The sequence below is a fragment of the Chanos chanos genome, chromosome 13 (assembly GCF_902362185.1).
Source record: "Chanos chanos chromosome 13, fChaCha1.1, whole genome shotgun sequence".
Taxonomy (NCBI): Eukaryota; Metazoa; Chordata; class Actinopteri; order Gonorynchiformes; family Chanidae; genus Chanos; species Chanos chanos.
This window is the reverse complement of record NC_044507.1, coordinates 17,088,937-17,104,970: the sequence shown is the minus strand read 5'-3', so window position 1 is coordinate 17,104,970 and position 16,034 is coordinate 17,088,937. Positions and strand designations below refer to the sequence as shown.

The 16,034-nt window shown below is 40.1% G+C and overlaps 3 protein-coding genes across 4 annotated transcripts; all 3 read left to right on the top strand.

Moving 5' to 3' along the window:
- The first annotated feature begins 1,224 nt into the window (after nt 1–1,224).
- LOC115826315 (heme-binding protein 2) lies at nt 1,225–3,364 on the top strand. The gene is made up of 8 exons (XM_030790094.1): nt 1,225–1,551; nt 1,708–1,767; nt 1,881–1,962; nt 2,054–2,174; nt 2,288–2,427; nt 2,541–2,704; nt 2,788–2,898; nt 3,010–3,364. Coding segments are annotated over exons 1-7 (648 nt in total). The 5' UTR covers nt 1,225–1,549; the 3' UTR covers nt 2,867–2,898; nt 3,010–3,364.
- A 3,768-nt stretch (nt 3,365–7,132) lies between these two features.
- Nucleotides 7,133–9,034, top strand: LOC115826941 (heme-binding protein 2). Its single transcript, XM_030790891.1, has 8 exons — nt 7,133–7,215; nt 7,371–7,430; nt 7,555–7,636; nt 7,724–7,844; nt 7,948–8,087; nt 8,249–8,412; nt 8,503–8,625; nt 8,710–9,034. Coding segments are annotated over exons 1-7 (648 nt in total). The 5' UTR covers nt 7,133–7,213; the 3' UTR covers nt 8,582–8,625; nt 8,710–9,034.
- Nucleotides 9,035–10,244: 1,210 nt separating this feature from the next.
- Nucleotides 10,245–15,942, top strand: nr5a5 (nuclear receptor subfamily 5, group A, member 5). Of its 2 annotated transcripts, none has more exons than XM_030790889.1 (7): nt 10,245–10,476; nt 11,541–11,656; nt 12,078–12,219; nt 13,313–14,049; nt 14,341–14,460; nt 14,743–14,890; nt 14,989–15,942. In XM_030790889.1, exons 1-7 carry the CDS (start codon nt 10,383–10,385, stop codon nt 15,234–15,236), a joined length of 1,605 nt encoding a protein of 534 aa, XP_030646749.1. In that variant the 5' UTR covers nt 10,245–10,382; the 3' UTR covers nt 15,237–15,942. The 2 variants fall into 2 exon arrangements, with proteins under 2 accessions (XP_030646749.1, XP_030646750.1); XM_030790890.1 differs by having other exon boundaries at nt 14,743–14,887; nt 14,987–15,098.
- The last annotated feature ends 92 nt before the right edge of the window (nt 15,943–16,034 follow it).

The window sequence follows — 16,034 nt, the reverse complement described above, 5'->3', positions numbered from 1 at the left end:
GACTAAGGATAGTCCCCTCTTTTTTTGTATGGGGAGATTAATCACATAACAGGCAACACTGAGTGGGTGTCACGTTGTGTAAACTGCAACACAGAGACAAAAAATTGGACTAATGCCATGTTACACAACTGGAGACGAAGAGTTAGAGTTGGTGTTTCTCTTGAAAAGATATTAGCTTATGAAATGAATTCCCTCATTTTGGCATGTCTGTATGTGTGAACCATAGACATTTGTCAGTAAACAACATAAAAGATATCACTCATAAAACATAGTCAAAATATGAGTGCTATATGTCTCAGTCATCAAAATGCAATTGGGTGTTAAGCCTTATGCTAATGTAGAAAGGAAGAAAACGGCCAGTAAAATGCTCAGTTTTCACTTGGAGCTGTTGGAGTTTTTTTTAGTGTAGACATGTAAATCTGCAGATCATATGATCATAGTTATGGGTTAGTTATACCCGTGGTATTGTTCAACTACATAAAAGAATTCCTCAAGGGGATTAGAGATGGCTAGGTTTAAAAGCAAAGCACAATTTTTAAAATCAGAGAAGCTATCAGATTACTGTAGAGAACAGAGACAAACCAGGTGTGGTCCTTACACCCTTACTCATTTTGTGATCAGTGGGATGGATTTTTTTCTTTGGAAATCCACAGAGATTATTTAATCCTTGTATTGTCACCCAAAACCAAAAACATGCAGTACTGTACCACAGAAATCAAGACTCTTCACATGACATTAGTGTACATTTTAGCGAACGTCTAAAAACTCTGAAGGGTTTTCTACAAATTACTGAAATTTCTCACGTTAACAAGCCTCTCAGTCAACCAAGTCTTATTGGAACCATTGGATAGTGACTGCTAGGAAACGGTGTATGATTTTTGAAACCATTTTATGATCTTGCAATTTTTACATTTGCGTCTAGCCAGCATAAAGAAGTATTTATTTAGGATTAGTGCCAAAAAGGGAAAACACTGCTGTTCAGATATATGTTTAAATGTGGGTTTTTTTAAATGTTTTTTCTTCGTCGATGGGTCAATCTGCGCTTGCTAGCGCAACCAATATCAAAAAGTTCATTTGCTCAGTATTCTAAACCTGAAGATCCCAGAAGACCAGCCCAAGTGGCGTTTGCAAGTCCCAAGGTCTTACTGAATGCTTTCAATGTGCTACTACAGCACACACACACACGGTCTGCCTATATATGCGTGGACAACTTCTCTGAATATTTAGACGCATAAAATGCCGTTACATCAGCTTTTAATGTCCGATTACATGATCAGAAATTGGCCGTCAGCTGTTTCATAGAAACGTCACCTGGTCGTTTCGAAACAAACACATCTGCACGTGGTATTATGTATTTTCAGACGTTTAGGACAATACTTCCAGCCCTTTCAACCAGCGCGCCCACACAAAGGGACCAAGAGGAGTGTCTTCGTTTTCGGGGAGTGTTTGGTTTTCTTCTTTCATAACAGCTCTCCTATATATGAAAGGATCCACAACACTGTCGGTTCATAGGAGCTGAGGACACCTGCCGGATTCCAATCACGACAAAATGTAAGCCGCTTGAAGTTTTAAGAAAATCTGTTGTATTTTTGTCGTAGTTTGTCTTTTTTTATTGGCTTAGTAGTGTGTATGGTCAGAATTGCTGTCCCTGCTTCAAACTAAAGTAAACAACTGTAATGCTTCTTTTTTTTAAACTGCTGGCCACAGGATTTTCCTTGCGGGAGTGTTTGTGTTGCTTCTTTCCGTGACAACAGAGGCCAGAGTCGGGTAAGATTATAAAAGTTCTCCCTACCTCAGCACCTAAAATGTGTTAAAATGTTTCAGGTATTTAAACGCGTATGCAAAATAAATAAACAAACAAACACATGTTTTGCTTGCAGTAATTCAAGCGAATCCAGCTTCTGCACAGAAACAAAAGAATGCCTACTGTACAATTTGGTTTGCGAAGGAGATGATTATGAGGTGAGCCACGAAAACAAAACAAAATAAAAGAAAACAAAACAGGCAAGCACTGGTCAATTTACCCTGGTCAACCTCTACGTTTTTGTTGAAGGTACGGCACTATGAGCCATTCAAAGTAGTGACTGCAGAGGCAGAATCCTACTTTATGGAAATTGCGACTTCCAGGGCCTTCATGAAACTATTTAGGTACATCACGGGGCAAAATGTGGCAGGTGAGATAACGGTATTTTCTGTGTGGATGAAGATCTATGCGCACGCCATTTGAAAGATTCATGTGTTACAATGGCAAATGACCTAACACTGATATTGTAATGTCGTCCTGAAGGTGCTAAAATTGACATGACAGCTCCCGTCATCATTAAAACAAAAGAAAACAGGAGGATGTGGGGATCTTCAGTTTACGCGGTCAGTTTCGTGCTGCCCTCTGACTATCAGACAAACCCACCTGCACCCACGGACGAGAGTGTGAGTTTACGTAACGAGAAATGTTAAAATTCTGTTAGGGACTGTTTTCTGTAAATGAATGAAAATGTCGCGTGTTTTGTCGTGTATCTAAACTCGAATGGAATTCCTCACAGATATACTTCGCAGACATGCCTGACATGCATGTGTATGTTCGAAGCTATGGGGGCTGGATGATGGACATGACGGCCAGAATACAGTCTAACCTTCTGAAACGACAACTGAACAGCATCCAGGCCTCCTATGATACAGAGTACCACTTTGATGTGGGCTATAACAGGTAGAGAGCTGTTACCATGAAACACCTTTTTTGACACAAATTTGGACCTGTATAGACTGTAATCGCATGTGTGTGTGTTTTAGCCCAATGAAGATGACGGACAGACACAATGAGGTGTGGTACATGGTTGAGGGAGAACCTGTGTGCCCTGCATCAGAGTAATTTCCCAAAGAAACTCCTTGACTCTCCTGGAGGTAGGTTGAGAAAGGACGGATGGAAGAAGAAAAGAATAGAAAAGCAAAATGAATAGATGAATAGAAAAGCAAAATATGATCATTTTGAAATCGTGTGTGTCTGGTTTCCAGAAACTCTTGTAAGTGGCGAAGATGTGGAGGGAGCAATGTTGGGGAAGGAAAAGAAGAGGAGAGAGAAGCGTTACTGTTTTCTGCTGTCTTGTCTTTTATTTTGATACAGCGATCAGTTGCTCTTCAGAGAGATTTGTAACTCTATCTACTGAATGGAGGTGTGTTAGGATGTAGGTCTGGGAACCTGTACTGGCCTTCTGACTGTGAATGGGAGAAGGTTGAATTCAAATGTGCCTGTTATGAATGATCATGCATTGTCTAGTCCTCAGAGATTGTGTTTCCCTTGGGCATTCCAAATCAATCCATGTTTTGTTTGTTTTTTAAATTAGTAACAATAAAGACATTTTTTTCATCACTTTCTTTGTTTTTCTTGTTTATGCCATTTTCTTATCACACACACATTTTTTATTGTTGTATATTTTATATTCCATACATGCACATGTTGAAACATAGACTTGCTTGAACCTGCTTCAGTATATTGTCTATTTACACAATACAGTTGATTATATATGAACCAAGAACCATTATTTACATTTCACCCTCCATTCTCTGTATGTTTAGTCTCAGTCACATTCAAACAAACTTGAATAAACCTGAGTGAATCATTTTGTGACATAATGATCAGCTGACAATCAGGTTTGATTGTACTTGGCTGATATATTTTTTGTGGGAATCTCATATCATTGTTTGATAACCTGTTTTATCAGACAAATGAAAGCAGTGTGCTCTGACTCAAATTTCAGTGATATAAATCTGACAACAACACAATAAAATAGAATAAAGTAGAATAGAATAGAATAGAATAGAATAGAACAGAATAGAATAGAATATCTTTATTGTCATTGCCCAAGTACAATTTTTGCCGCACAAATACAACCAGATTAAGTTTTCAACTCCCATACTCGATGCTATTAAAAACAATAAATAAGGTAAAAATAGAACAACAAATAAGATAAAATATCAATGAAGTAGTAAGAAAGTAGCAAACCATATAAGCAGTGTCCGGCGGTAGCAAAAAAACAGTGCAATAGCTCAGGTGAGCAAAATGCGGCAGCGGAACCAATACAGTACAGAGTTACGACAGTATAAACAGTATGTACAGTATGTACAGTACAAGCAATATATGGCAGTATAGGCAGTGTAAACAGTGTCCTGCAGTAGTGAATAGTGCAAACAGCTCAGGCGCGTAAAACATGAGCTAACTGCAGTAGAAACAGTACATGACAGTAGAAAATAGTGCAAACAGTGTAAAGTAGTGCAAACAGCTCAGAAGTGCAATACAACTCACATGTGTAAACTGCAGCAACAAAATGAGAACAGTCTGGAAATGTAGAAATAGAGTCTTCATAAAAACCCAATTTGGGTGAGTGTATAAATGTACAAGCCCTAAGCTCAGTTATACTGTTTTTTTCCTGCTCTCTGACTTGCACCAGTTTATGTCTGTTGAGTCTGAACTTAATCAGTTTTACACAAGGTCAGCACAAGTATGCTAGTCAAAACCACTTCAGTCTAAACCATAAACGATGGGTGCACTCTGTCCTTATTCCACTGATAATACTGAACTGAACGGATATATACTCCAATGTGACCCTGAAGATTATTAGAAATCTTAGACTTTGGGGATTTCTCTTGCCGAAGCTCATAAACTGACTTGCTTGATTACAATAAATGTGTTTAAATGTTATGGTTTTTGATTTTCCCATTGTATAGGGCCTAAGAAGAAATACACACTGTGACAACATACTGTATTTCAAGTGATGAGTTTTGCATTTTGAAATAGTACGGCACCAGATAAGTTGTCTGGACACCGTTTTCTCTCTGTGGCTCAATAGCACTTCGGCCAGATAGAATGAGGAGTGGAAGAAACAAATTTGGACCGCTGTATCGCCGGAACAGACAGCTGAAACAGCAGAGGGCAGTTCACCATCAGTCAAACACTGCCCCCTACAGGACCAACCCCAAGCTCTACCCCAGGACCCTCCTCTTCTGTCCTCGCACAGCTTCTCCAGGGGGAGCCCGATGAGGCTCAACTCTGTGCCCGAGTGTTGGCCAGTCTGCAGAGAGAACAAGCCAGTCGAGGAAAACACGATCGCCTCAACACCTTCAGCATAATGTGCAAAATGGCAGATCAAACCTTGTTTGGACTCGTGGAATGGGCATGTAACAGCACACTGTTTAAAGAGCTCAAGGTAAAAGACAGACAGACAGACATACATGCATGCACACACACACACACACACACACACACACACACACACACACACACACATTGGGATTTGGAAAGCTTAAAGAAAAGAGTAAAAACACCTCTTGACACAATATATAAATCTATAACATACTAGCTATAAAGTAATTATTGTATAGAACAATAGGTGTGGTATGTGGTGTGGTTGTTCAGGTTGTTTGGCTGAACAGGCAGGGTTTGTAAATCCTGAATACAGTGGTGCGTACAGAAACTCAGGAGCATTGTCTGTGCATTATGAAAGCATGTGAACTCTTTCAGGTGGAGGACCAGATGGTTCTGCTGCAGAGCGGCTGGAGTGAGTTTCCGTGTTTTGCATCATCTGTGCAGTCAGGTGGCTTATGGGAAAGATGGCAGCATTTGTATGGTAACTGGACAAGAAGCCAACAACTTTTTCAAGCTGAACTTTAAGTTTATTTGGATTATTTGCTGTTTAGCTTTAACTATTTGGCTTCTCAAACAGCCTTTTAAAGCTAGTATGAAACGGGAACTGTGGTTGTTTTTATCTCACTGAAATGCGTTTGTGCTATAGATGTCAAGTCGCTGCAGAAACATGGACAGACAAATGAATGGATTAATCAGGCTCTTATACTCTGTGCAAACTTATAACTTGTTTTACTATCAGTGGGACTTTTTTCTTTGGAAATCTATAGAGCTTGTTCAATCTCCCTCTACTGTCATTTACAAGCGAAATAAATAATTAAATAAATAAATGCACTATTGTGTCATTGAATAGGGCAGGGGTCTGCAACCTTTATTATCAAAAGAGCCATATTTGCCCCCTCTCCCACCAAATAAAATTCATCTGGAGCCGCTAAACCTATTTGACCCTTAAAATAAAGATAACACAGTTTACAGAATTTTATGTCTAGTTATACTCTATATATAAAAACTATCGTTTATAATGCATTTATGAAATTGTAGAAATACAATAGGCCTACAGCATTGGATTTTTTTTTGTTGTTTGCTAATTTCTCGCCACATATCAACCATACAGGTAAGCCAGCATCGTTGGCAGAGAAAGCAAAATGAAACACTCTATTTTCCTCCGACACCTTTCTTTTCTTGGATTTATCCATGAAAGCTTACCGAGGGCGGGGGTCAGATCTGCATATTAGCCACCTGCTTGGAAAAGCGCCCCGAAGTGCGACGCATACTTTAGTGGACGAAATATTAAAACATTTTTTTTTAATTTCCACAGAAATTAAGAAGTGTTCCCTATGAAAAGATTATCCACCGCACAACAAAAATGAGTAAACATAAAACAAAAATAACCATTATTTCTTTCGGTGCAATCTGTGGTCAAAACTACAGAGAGCCATTGCAGAGGTGCTGACGAGCCGCAGGTTGCCGACCCCTGGAATAGGCCTACAGGACTCCTTAACTTCAATTGGCATACTTAGTGTACGTTTAATGAGTCTCTTAAAACTCTGAGGGGTTTTCTACAAAGCACTGAACTTCAACATAACAAGGTCCACAGTCAACCAAACCTTGTTAGGCCCATGGGATAGCGAGTGTACGGAAATTAAGTATGATACCATTTTTATGAACATTCACTTTTGACGTTTGTGTCTTGTGGAGAACAGCAATTATTTAGTAGCCTAATCAGCTAGTGCAAAAGAGGAACAGTATACAAAAATGTTGAGTGTTATTGTAATTTATGTGTCTTTCTGCGTCATACTCAGAGTTGATCGAACCAACTCAGATCAGCTTTTCTGGAACCGAAAACTCGGAGTTTTTCCCATCTCAGGGCTCATCAACTCAGAGTTCAGGGTTAACTCAGAGTTTTTTAAACCCGCTGTCTGAAATACCCCCCAGGCAGCCAAAGGGGTGTTTTTATTTTTTTTGGCGGTGTGTGGTGTTTGCTCCTTTCGCAACAGCTCTCTTATATTTGTGAGGGTTTGCAATGCTGTCTCATCAGAGGAGCTGAGTACATTGGACACGCATTCCAGTTGCGACAAAATGTAAGTTTAAAAAATCGGTTGTGTTTCTTATTGGAATTATTATTTATTTATGGTCTGATAGTGTAAATAGTCATACTATTTGATTGTACTTCAAACTGAACTTCGTGGCAATATCACATGTCTGTAATGCATTTCTGTAAAACTGCTGGCCACAGGCTTTGCCTCGCGGGAGTGTTTGTGCTGCTACTTTCTGTGACAACAGAGGCCAGGGTCGGGTAAGATTGTGAAAGTCCTCCTTACCTCAGCACCTAAAATATATTTAATACAAAACTGTACTCAGATTGTTTAAATATTTAGTATGGTGGGCTACAATAAGCCGAACAAATGTTTTGTCGGCAGTAATTCAAGCGAGTCCAGCTTCTGCACAGAAACAGAAGAATGTCTACTGTACGATTTGGTTTGCGAAGGAAATGGTTATGAGGTAGGTACCCAAAACAAAAAAACAAAAACAAAAAACAAACAAGCAGTAGTCACCCTACCCTGGTTAACCTCTTTGTTTTTGTTGAAGGTACGGCACTACGAGCCATTCAAAGTGGTGACTACAGAAGTAGAATCCTACTTCACAGTAATCGCAGCTGTCAGAGGCTTCAGAACACTTGCGGGATACGTCACAGGGCACAACGCGGCAGGTAAAATGACGGCATTCTCTGTATGGATGAAGCTTAACGTGCAAATCGTTTCTATACGTGTGTATACATGGCTTAACGCTGACATTGTAATGCCGTCCTAAAGGTACTGGAATTAGCATGACCACTCCGGTCATCATGAAAAGAAAAGAAAACAGAAGTAAGCAGCTGACCTCAGTCTACGAAATCAGTTTCGTGCTGCCTTCTCACTATCAGACAAACCCACCTGCACCCATTGACGAGAGTGTGAGTTTATGTAACGGCGTAGGGTACGCGGCTACGCAGAGCCTACGCCGTACCTACGGCGTAGATTCGACGCAGAAGTATAAATTGGCCTTAATGAGAAATGTTAAAATAGTGTTAGAGATTTTTTTTCTGCAAATGAACGACAGTGGAATTTCTTACAGGTAAAAATTGTAGACATGCCTGACATGCATGTATATGTTCGAAGCTACGGTGGCTGGTTTTTTGACATCATGTCCAGGATACAGACTTACCTTCTGAGAAGACAACTGAACAGCGCCCAGGCCTCCTATAATACAGAGTATCATTTTGACGTGGGCTATAACAGGTAGAGAGCTGTTACCATGAAACACCTTTTAGACACAAATGTGGACCTGTATAGACTGTAATCGCATGTGTGTGTGTGTGTGTGTTTTAGCCCAATGACTATTAAGGACAGACACAATGAGGTGTGGTACGTGGTTGAGGGAGAACCTGTGTGCCCTGCATCAGAATAGTTTCCAAAAGGAAAGTCCTTGACTCTCCTTGAGGACGCACTGAGGTAGGTTGAAAAAGGATGAATAGAAGAGAAAAGGTGTGGAGGAGAAATAGGATCAACTTGAAATTTTGTGTCGTTGTCTTCCAGAAACTCTTGTAAGTGGTGAAGATGTGGAGGGAGCGATGTTGGGGAAGGAAAAGAAGAGGAGAGAGAAGCGTTACTGTTTTCTGCTGTCTTGTCTTTTATTTCGATACGACAATCAGTTGCTCTTCAGAGGAATGTGTCCCTCCATATTCTGAATGGATGTGTATTAGGATATTGCCCTGGGAATCCGAATGGCATCTTGGCTGGGGCTGGGAGAGGGATGCACTTGAACGTGTCAGTCAGGAGTGAACATGCATTGTCAGTGCACTATCAATGCACTATCAATGCATTGTTTTAAAGCAGTAATAATAAATATCATTTCATGTCATTGCCTTGTTCTTCCATTTTTTCTTCTTATAGACACATTTTCATGGTATATATTTTTCACTGATGTATTTAATCTCGATTTCTAAATTGCCTGTATCAGTACATATCACTAAGGAATTTCCTCTTTTATAATTCTGGTTATTCAGCACATTGGCGCTTGGTGGTGCTGTTACCATAACTACACATTGGCATAACATGGAGGGACACTTTTTTTGTTAGGCATATTTAATAAAATAAAAGCCCAGACCTGGGCCTGGGTATAACCCTGGGCATGTTTTCATCATCCTCTTACCCAATCCCTTAAATCCTCTCCCAAAATCTATTGGCGAGTGAATCACACCTGTCCTCAAAACTTGAATTTAATAATCCAGTTCATCATTTGACTGGCTAGCTGCAAAATTCAGATGAATTCAGCTACAAGAAATTCATTTATTGGTTTTCCCGTTCTAAGCCACATCATGTTACACTAAATTGTCAAATTTGAAAGATCTGTCACCCAAAGGGCAATATGAGCATTCAGACATCTTTACAGAGATTTACATTTACATAGACATACAGAGACTTGATGGCTTTTCTGTTTAGTCCAATTGCTGCGCCTTATTGTGGCAGCACAAGTATTAACGCAATATCATAGTGGATTCCATTTGGCAGTTAAAGTTAAGTTACACTTCATCTGTGAAAGTACAGGCAGTTTTTGCTGTTCATCAAGTAAGTCCTCTGGTGATAATTTATCACCCTTGGACTTCTTTTTATCTCTTTTGACGTCAGACATTATTCAGGTTACCTGCACTTTCTGCAATTATTTGGCATATGCTTTTATAATCATTGAAGGGGGGTGGGGGTGGGGGTCCAACTCCAAGCAACAATGCATTCCAAGTCACAGATTAATACATAGTTTTTTCTTTTTTATATCAAAATAAATTAGCACACACTCTAAACATACAGTACCAAATATCTATTAATATGCTGTTAGCTCTTCAAAACAATATACAATTTAAAATGAGACAAATTTGTGCTCAAAACATCAGTGAATTGGAATATCAGAAAGGAATATCAGAAAAAGCAGTTTCTTATGAAGCACTGTGATTTTATACGATACTTCTGACATTCCAGTGGGTAGGCCTTTTATGTGAGATGGGAAGGAGTGCCATACAGGAGTCGGGTTTATTACCTCAGCAGTGGATCAAAGTCCAGTAGTGGGCCTCCACATGGCCTCTGTCCCTTGGGACAGCCTCTGTCTCTCTCTCTGTCTGTCTCCCTATCCCAGGCTTGTCCGCTGGGCTCCTGCAGGTATGAGGGGTAAATTGGGGTAATCCAGGTGCCCCTCACCCAACTCTCTGACCTTGAACATGTCAAACTATCCCCCGGATCCAGTCCAACCACTGGCGCTTCAACTGGCAGACCACACTCCAGATTTGTCATCACAGGAGGGACCTTCAACATGTGAGTACAGTCGAGTACAGCGCGGCGGTGGTTGACTGCAATAGCTGTACTAAACCCTTCTCTTGTCTCGTAGTGAGAGAAATAAAAGTCAAACTGAACTTTTGTACAAAATAACTTGCTAATCACCTTGTGTCATTGAAGTTGTCTTGTCTACATAAGGGCATTAGAAGCTGTGCTGGAATTTGTTGTGGAACGACGATACTTCAGATCAATATTCAGAATATGTGGCTGAGACAGTGCTTCCTAAGTTATTATGTATGGAAAGTTATTTGGGTTTTTTTTTATTTGTTTGTTTGTTTGTTTTTGAGCATGTAATTGATTGTTCAGTGAGTTCATGATCTTTGCAGTCACTTGAATTCAAATTTTCTTTATGTCGAAGAATTTCTATCTGAACTTAGTCAGTCAAACCTAGTAAATATGTACCTAATTACACCGTGTAGTTGCATAAGGTCTGTACCTCAGTTTATAGTTCAATCAATCTCAGTGATAAGAGACCACACAATAGTCTGTGTTACAGTCTCATCAGATCTACAGTACCATAAAACGACTGTACACTTACATGGTCTAAAGGAACACCAGCGTATGTGTTTTCCTATTCTGAGTTTACAAAAGCTTTGTACGAAAATACTTAAGGAAAGATTTTATGAATGTTTTGATTTAGGATTGTTTGAATTATTCATTTATACATCTGTTATGTATTTAAGAAAAACAGGTAATAAACCATTAAATATTTGATTTGTCCAGCTCAGACATCAAGGGTACACTTTTTATGAGATGTTTTATTTGTTGTGTGCTAACATTTTTTTTCTTTCTAATTTCAATATTTATTTTCAAATATTTGCTCAGATACATTATGCATATAATTCGTCAAACTATTAAAAGGACAACAGCTTAAACCCTCATGAGCAGAGATTTTAACTATCACACACACTAAAAGAAATGCAATTTTCTTATGGCAAATCAGAAATAGAACCGTATTACATGACACTATCAGATTCTCTCTTGTTGGAGGTCCACACTCACATACTTGTGTCTCTGCCCAAATGGCTGTTCCTACTCTTAAGCTGAGGGATTGAAGACAGAGCCGGACCACAGGGCAGAACAGGCAGAAGGGTGCCCAGTGTGTGGAGACAGAGTCTCTGGATACCACTATGGGCTTCTCACCTGTGAGAGTTGCAAGGTAGGCCGTCATGTAGGAACCTCTAGAGCATTCAGTACCAGCAGTCGTATCCCAGTGAAATGTGCTGATGCTAGCTCAGTTCAGTAAAAAAAAGCAAAAAAAAAACCCCAAAACAGACATTTCAGTATTTTGGGATTTATTTTGTTTGTTGATTTTGTTTTGTTATGTAGTCTCCAAAGGGATGTATCTTATGCCTGATTTAAGGTTTATAGACATAATCAGTTTGTTTTCTTAAAATATGGCACCAAATCAGGGTCTTTAATTTTGTAAATTGGTTGATAACATGCTTCTCACATTTCTTAAAGTTTTATAAATGCTGATAAATTGTTCTTTCTGGTCAATTTAAATATGTGCTCTCTCTTAATATGTATCTGTACAAATATTCCATTCGGTACACGTAATACTCTTCCTCTCCCATCAGGGCTTCTTCAAGCGCTCTGTGCAGAATAACAAGCATTACACATGCGCAGAGAGACAGAGCTGTCCCATGGACCCCGCCCAGAGGAAGAGGTGCCCCTTCTGCAGATTTCAGAAGTGTCTGGCTGTAGGCATGAAGAGAGAGGGTATATACTCAGAAAACACACAGAGACACACATACACATAAACACACACATACACATATGCATATGCATACGTATATGCATACGCATACACACACAGACCAAACCTTGTTTGTACTTGTGAAATAGCCATGTAACGGTGACATTTTTAAGGAACTCAAGTTAAAGACAGACAGACACACATGCATGCATGCATGCACACACACGCATATGTATACAGATACACACACACACACGCGCATGCACAAAGACATTGTAAAACAGCCCTGCTTGAACACGCGCAGGTCTATTCTTCAATGTCTTTTTAAATTGTCCTCTTACACAAAACGACTGAGCCATAGAACCATATTTACCTTTAGCCCTCCATTCTCTGTATGTTTAGTCTCAGTCACACTCAGACAAACTTAAACAAACATAAATGAATCATCCAGTGACATTATACTCAGCTGACAATGAGGTTTGCTTATACCTGACTAAGGCATTTTTTGTGTGCAAGGCAGAGTCTAACATCACTGATTGATAACCTGTGGTACCAGAAAAAAATTAAAAGAGTGTATTTACAGAAATGTAATTAAATTTGGCAACAACACCACCCTCTGCTTAATCCTACTGTTCCTTTGCTACTTTTTGACTCTCACCAGTTTATGTCTATTGAGACTGAATGTAATCAGTTTTTACTTATGGTCAAAACAAGTATCCTAGTCAAAATCACTTCAAAATCACTCTATCTATCTATCTATCTATCAGTGATGTCTGCACTCTGTCCTTATTCCACCTACCTCTGAACTCATAACCTGGTGAAACAATAGTTACTGATAACACTGAACTGAATGGATATATACTCTAATGTGACCCTGAAGATTATGAGAAATCTTAGACTTGGGGGATTTCCCTTGCCAAAGCTCATAAACTGACTTGCTTGATTACAATAAATGTGTTTAAATGTTATGGTTTTTGATTTTCCCATTGTGTAGGGCCTAAGAAGAAATACACACTGTGACAACATACTGTATTTCAGATGATGAGTTTTGCATTTTGAAATAGTATGGCACCAGATAAGTTGTCTGGACACCGTTTTCTCTCTGTGGCTCAACAGCTGTTCGACCAGATAGAATGAGGGGTGGAAGAAACAAATTTGGACCACTGTATCGCCGGGACAGACAGCTGAAACAGCAGAGGGCAGTTCACCATCAGTCAAACACTGCCCCCTACAGGATCAAACTAGAGGGAACACAAGCACAAATGCAAAGTCCGCCACATTACCATCATCTCCTGCCCAGTCCCTCATCAGCTTCCGTCAGCTCTGATCCATTTCACCAATCACAGCCCCTGGCTCACAATATGGGCCAATCAGAGATCCCCATGATCCTGGACTGCACTATGAACAGAGACAGAGGGCTGGCTGCCCCACCTCTCCCTTATCCCGGATTGTACCATCATTCCTTCCATGGATCCCATGAGAAGAGAGAGATCCCTTTCAGCTACAGCCCACCCTCAGTGACGCCTAGTCCAGTAACACCTCATGCTTTTTCCCCTCCTGTGCCAACACCAACTACAACACCAACACTAACGCCAAGCTCAACTCCAAATTCAACACCAACCCCAAGCTCTACCCCAGGACCCTCCTCTTCTGTCCTCGCACAGCTTCTCCAGGGGGAGCCCGATGAGGCTCAACTCTGTGCCCGAGTGTTGGCCAGTCTGCAGAGAGAACAAGCCAGTCGAGGAAAACACGATCGCCTCAACACCTTCAGCATAATGTGCAAAATGGCAGATCAAACCTTGTTTGGACTCGTGGAATGGGCACGTAACAGCACACTGTTTAAAGAGCTCAAGGTAAAAGACAGACACATGCACACACACTCACAAACACATACATACCAGGAATTAGAAAGCTGAAATAAAAGTAATGAAATGCCCCCTGACTTAATATAGAAATCTGTGACCCACTAGTCGTATGGTAATTATCATATACTACTTTGAGTGTGGCATATAGCGTGGTTGTTCTGTATTTATCATAAAGCTTTTTGGCTTCACGGGCAGCACTTGTAAATCCTGAAGACAGTGGTGCGTACAGAAACTCAGGAGCATTGTCTGTGCATTATGAAAGCATGTGAACTCTTTCAGGTGGAGGACCAGATGGTTCTGCTGCAGAGCTGCTGGAGTGAGCTTCTTGTTCTGGATCACCTGTGCAGACAGGTGGCTTATGGGAAAGATGGCAGCATTTACCTGGTGACTGGACAACAGGTTAACTTTTTAAAGCTAATCATAAAGCTTTATTTCATTTATGTGCTGTTTAGCTTCATGCATTTGACTTCTCAAACAGCGTTTAAAGCTTGCATTAAGTGGATGCTATGGTTGTTTCGAATCTCTTTTTTCTTGCCCTTTTTGTGTTTCAAGACTGCTAACTCGCAGAGTTCTTGAAAGTGCCAATGCAAAACAGTATCTTCCCCTTGCATTAAAAATAAGTTCATTTAAATGATATATGTGATTGCTTTGTGTGTTGATCTTTCTCCCGCTTTCCCTCAGATTGAAGTATCGACAGTTCTTTCCCAAGCTGGGGCTACTTTGAGTAGTTTAGTCTCCAGGGCTCAAGATCTTGTGTCCAAACTCAGGTCACTTCATCTGGATAGGGAAGAATTTGTGTGCCTGAAATATCTCGTTCTCTTCAACCCAGGTTAGTCAGCATCTACATGCAGTGTACTGCACATAACGAATGATATTTCATCTATCTTTAGTTAAGCTCTGCACACTGCGCATGCGTCTGTGTTATAGATGTGAAGTCACTACAGGAACGTGGGCAGGTTGAACGGACACAGGAGAGGGTGAATCGGGCTCTGATGGAACACACTCTACAGACTCACCCTGGACAATCAGACAAGTTTGGCCAGCTGCTACTCCGTCTTCCTGAAGTGCGCAGTATTAGTTTGCAGGTGGAGGAGTACCTGTACCAGCGCCACCTGCTGGGCGATCTGCCCTGTAACTCATTGCTCACCGAAATGCTGCATGCCAAGCAGACCTAAGGCATACAGACTGTCTTTGCACAAACGAAGACGACAGCTGCAGATCATTTCTTAAGCAAAAGTTATTTTTTATGGTGATGATGCTATCTGAAAGCGTACTTACAGTTTATGGATTTTTGGAAATCCTATATCAGATAGAAACTGTTTGTTGTGTACATTTTTTTAACAGAGCCACATTTCTTCTCTCCCCCTTATCACTTAAATGAAACCTCTCCATTTGCCCAGCGCATTTGGATGAGGGTTCCAGGAGAAACATAGGATATGTGGTGTAGAAAAGTGAATTTACTGTCTTGCCACAGGTTTTGTGTGTCTCTCATGACCACCTACTCTGAAAGATAACTGCCATGTGGTTATAATGCGGGACTATGGATCACAGACAAATGAGTAGGAGTCCATTCAGAGAGAATATTGGAGGAAATGAAATACTCCCACATACAGGCAGCTCTCACACAGCCAAGTCCCAGTCCCAGTTTTGCACTCTAGTTTGTAATTAAAAGGTTATAACATGCAAAGACTATTAGTGAGAATGTGAGTTTACCTTATAGACACGTATAGATTTGAGCCTGTGTACACTGTACCTTTAAATAAGGTGATCACACATGTAAAAACCATGCTTCATCATTCATTTTGTGAGTACAAAATAAAAAGGAGAAATTAATATGGATTAGATAAAAAAGAATAAACACGCTCATGCACAACGAGTTGATGTGTTTGTCAAACTTAATGATGAGTGAAAACAAAGATGATTTAAAAATGATTTTTATTAATCTGATCCAGTCATTTAGGATTGCATTAATT

Excerpts from the sequence above, each read along its gene's own strand:
- LOC115826315 (XM_030790094.1), top strand. Across the intron at positions 1,768-1,880 it reads ACAACAGAGGCCAGAGTCGG|TAATTCAAGCGAATCCAGCT; the intron begins GTAAGATTATAA and ends TTTTGCTTGCAG. Across the intron at positions 2,428-2,540 it reads CTGCACCCACGGACGAGAGT|ATATACTTCGCAGACATGCC; the intron begins GTGAGTTTACGT and ends AATTCCTCACAG.
- LOC115826941 (XM_030790891.1), top strand. Across the intron at positions 7,845-7,947 it reads CACAGGGCACAACGCGGCAG|GTACTGGAATTAGCATGACC; the intron begins GTAAAATGACGG and ends GCCGTCCTAAAG. Across the intron at positions 8,413-8,502 it reads TTTGACGTGGGCTATAACAG|CCCAATGACTATTAAGGACA; the intron begins GTAGAGAGCTGT and ends TGTGTGTTTTAG.
- nr5a5 (XM_030790889.1), top strand. The coding sequence starts at position 10,383 with ATGTCAAACTATCCCCCGGATCCAGTCCAACCACTGGCGCTTCAACTG. Across the intron at positions 10,477-11,540 it reads ACAGGAGGGACCTTCAACAT|CTGAGGGATTGAAGACAGAG; the intron begins GTGAGTACAGTC and ends CCTACTCTTAAG. Across the intron at positions 14,461-14,742 it reads ACCTGGTGACTGGACAACAG|ATTGAAGTATCGACAGTTCT; the intron begins GTTAACTTTTTA and ends GCTTTCCCTCAG.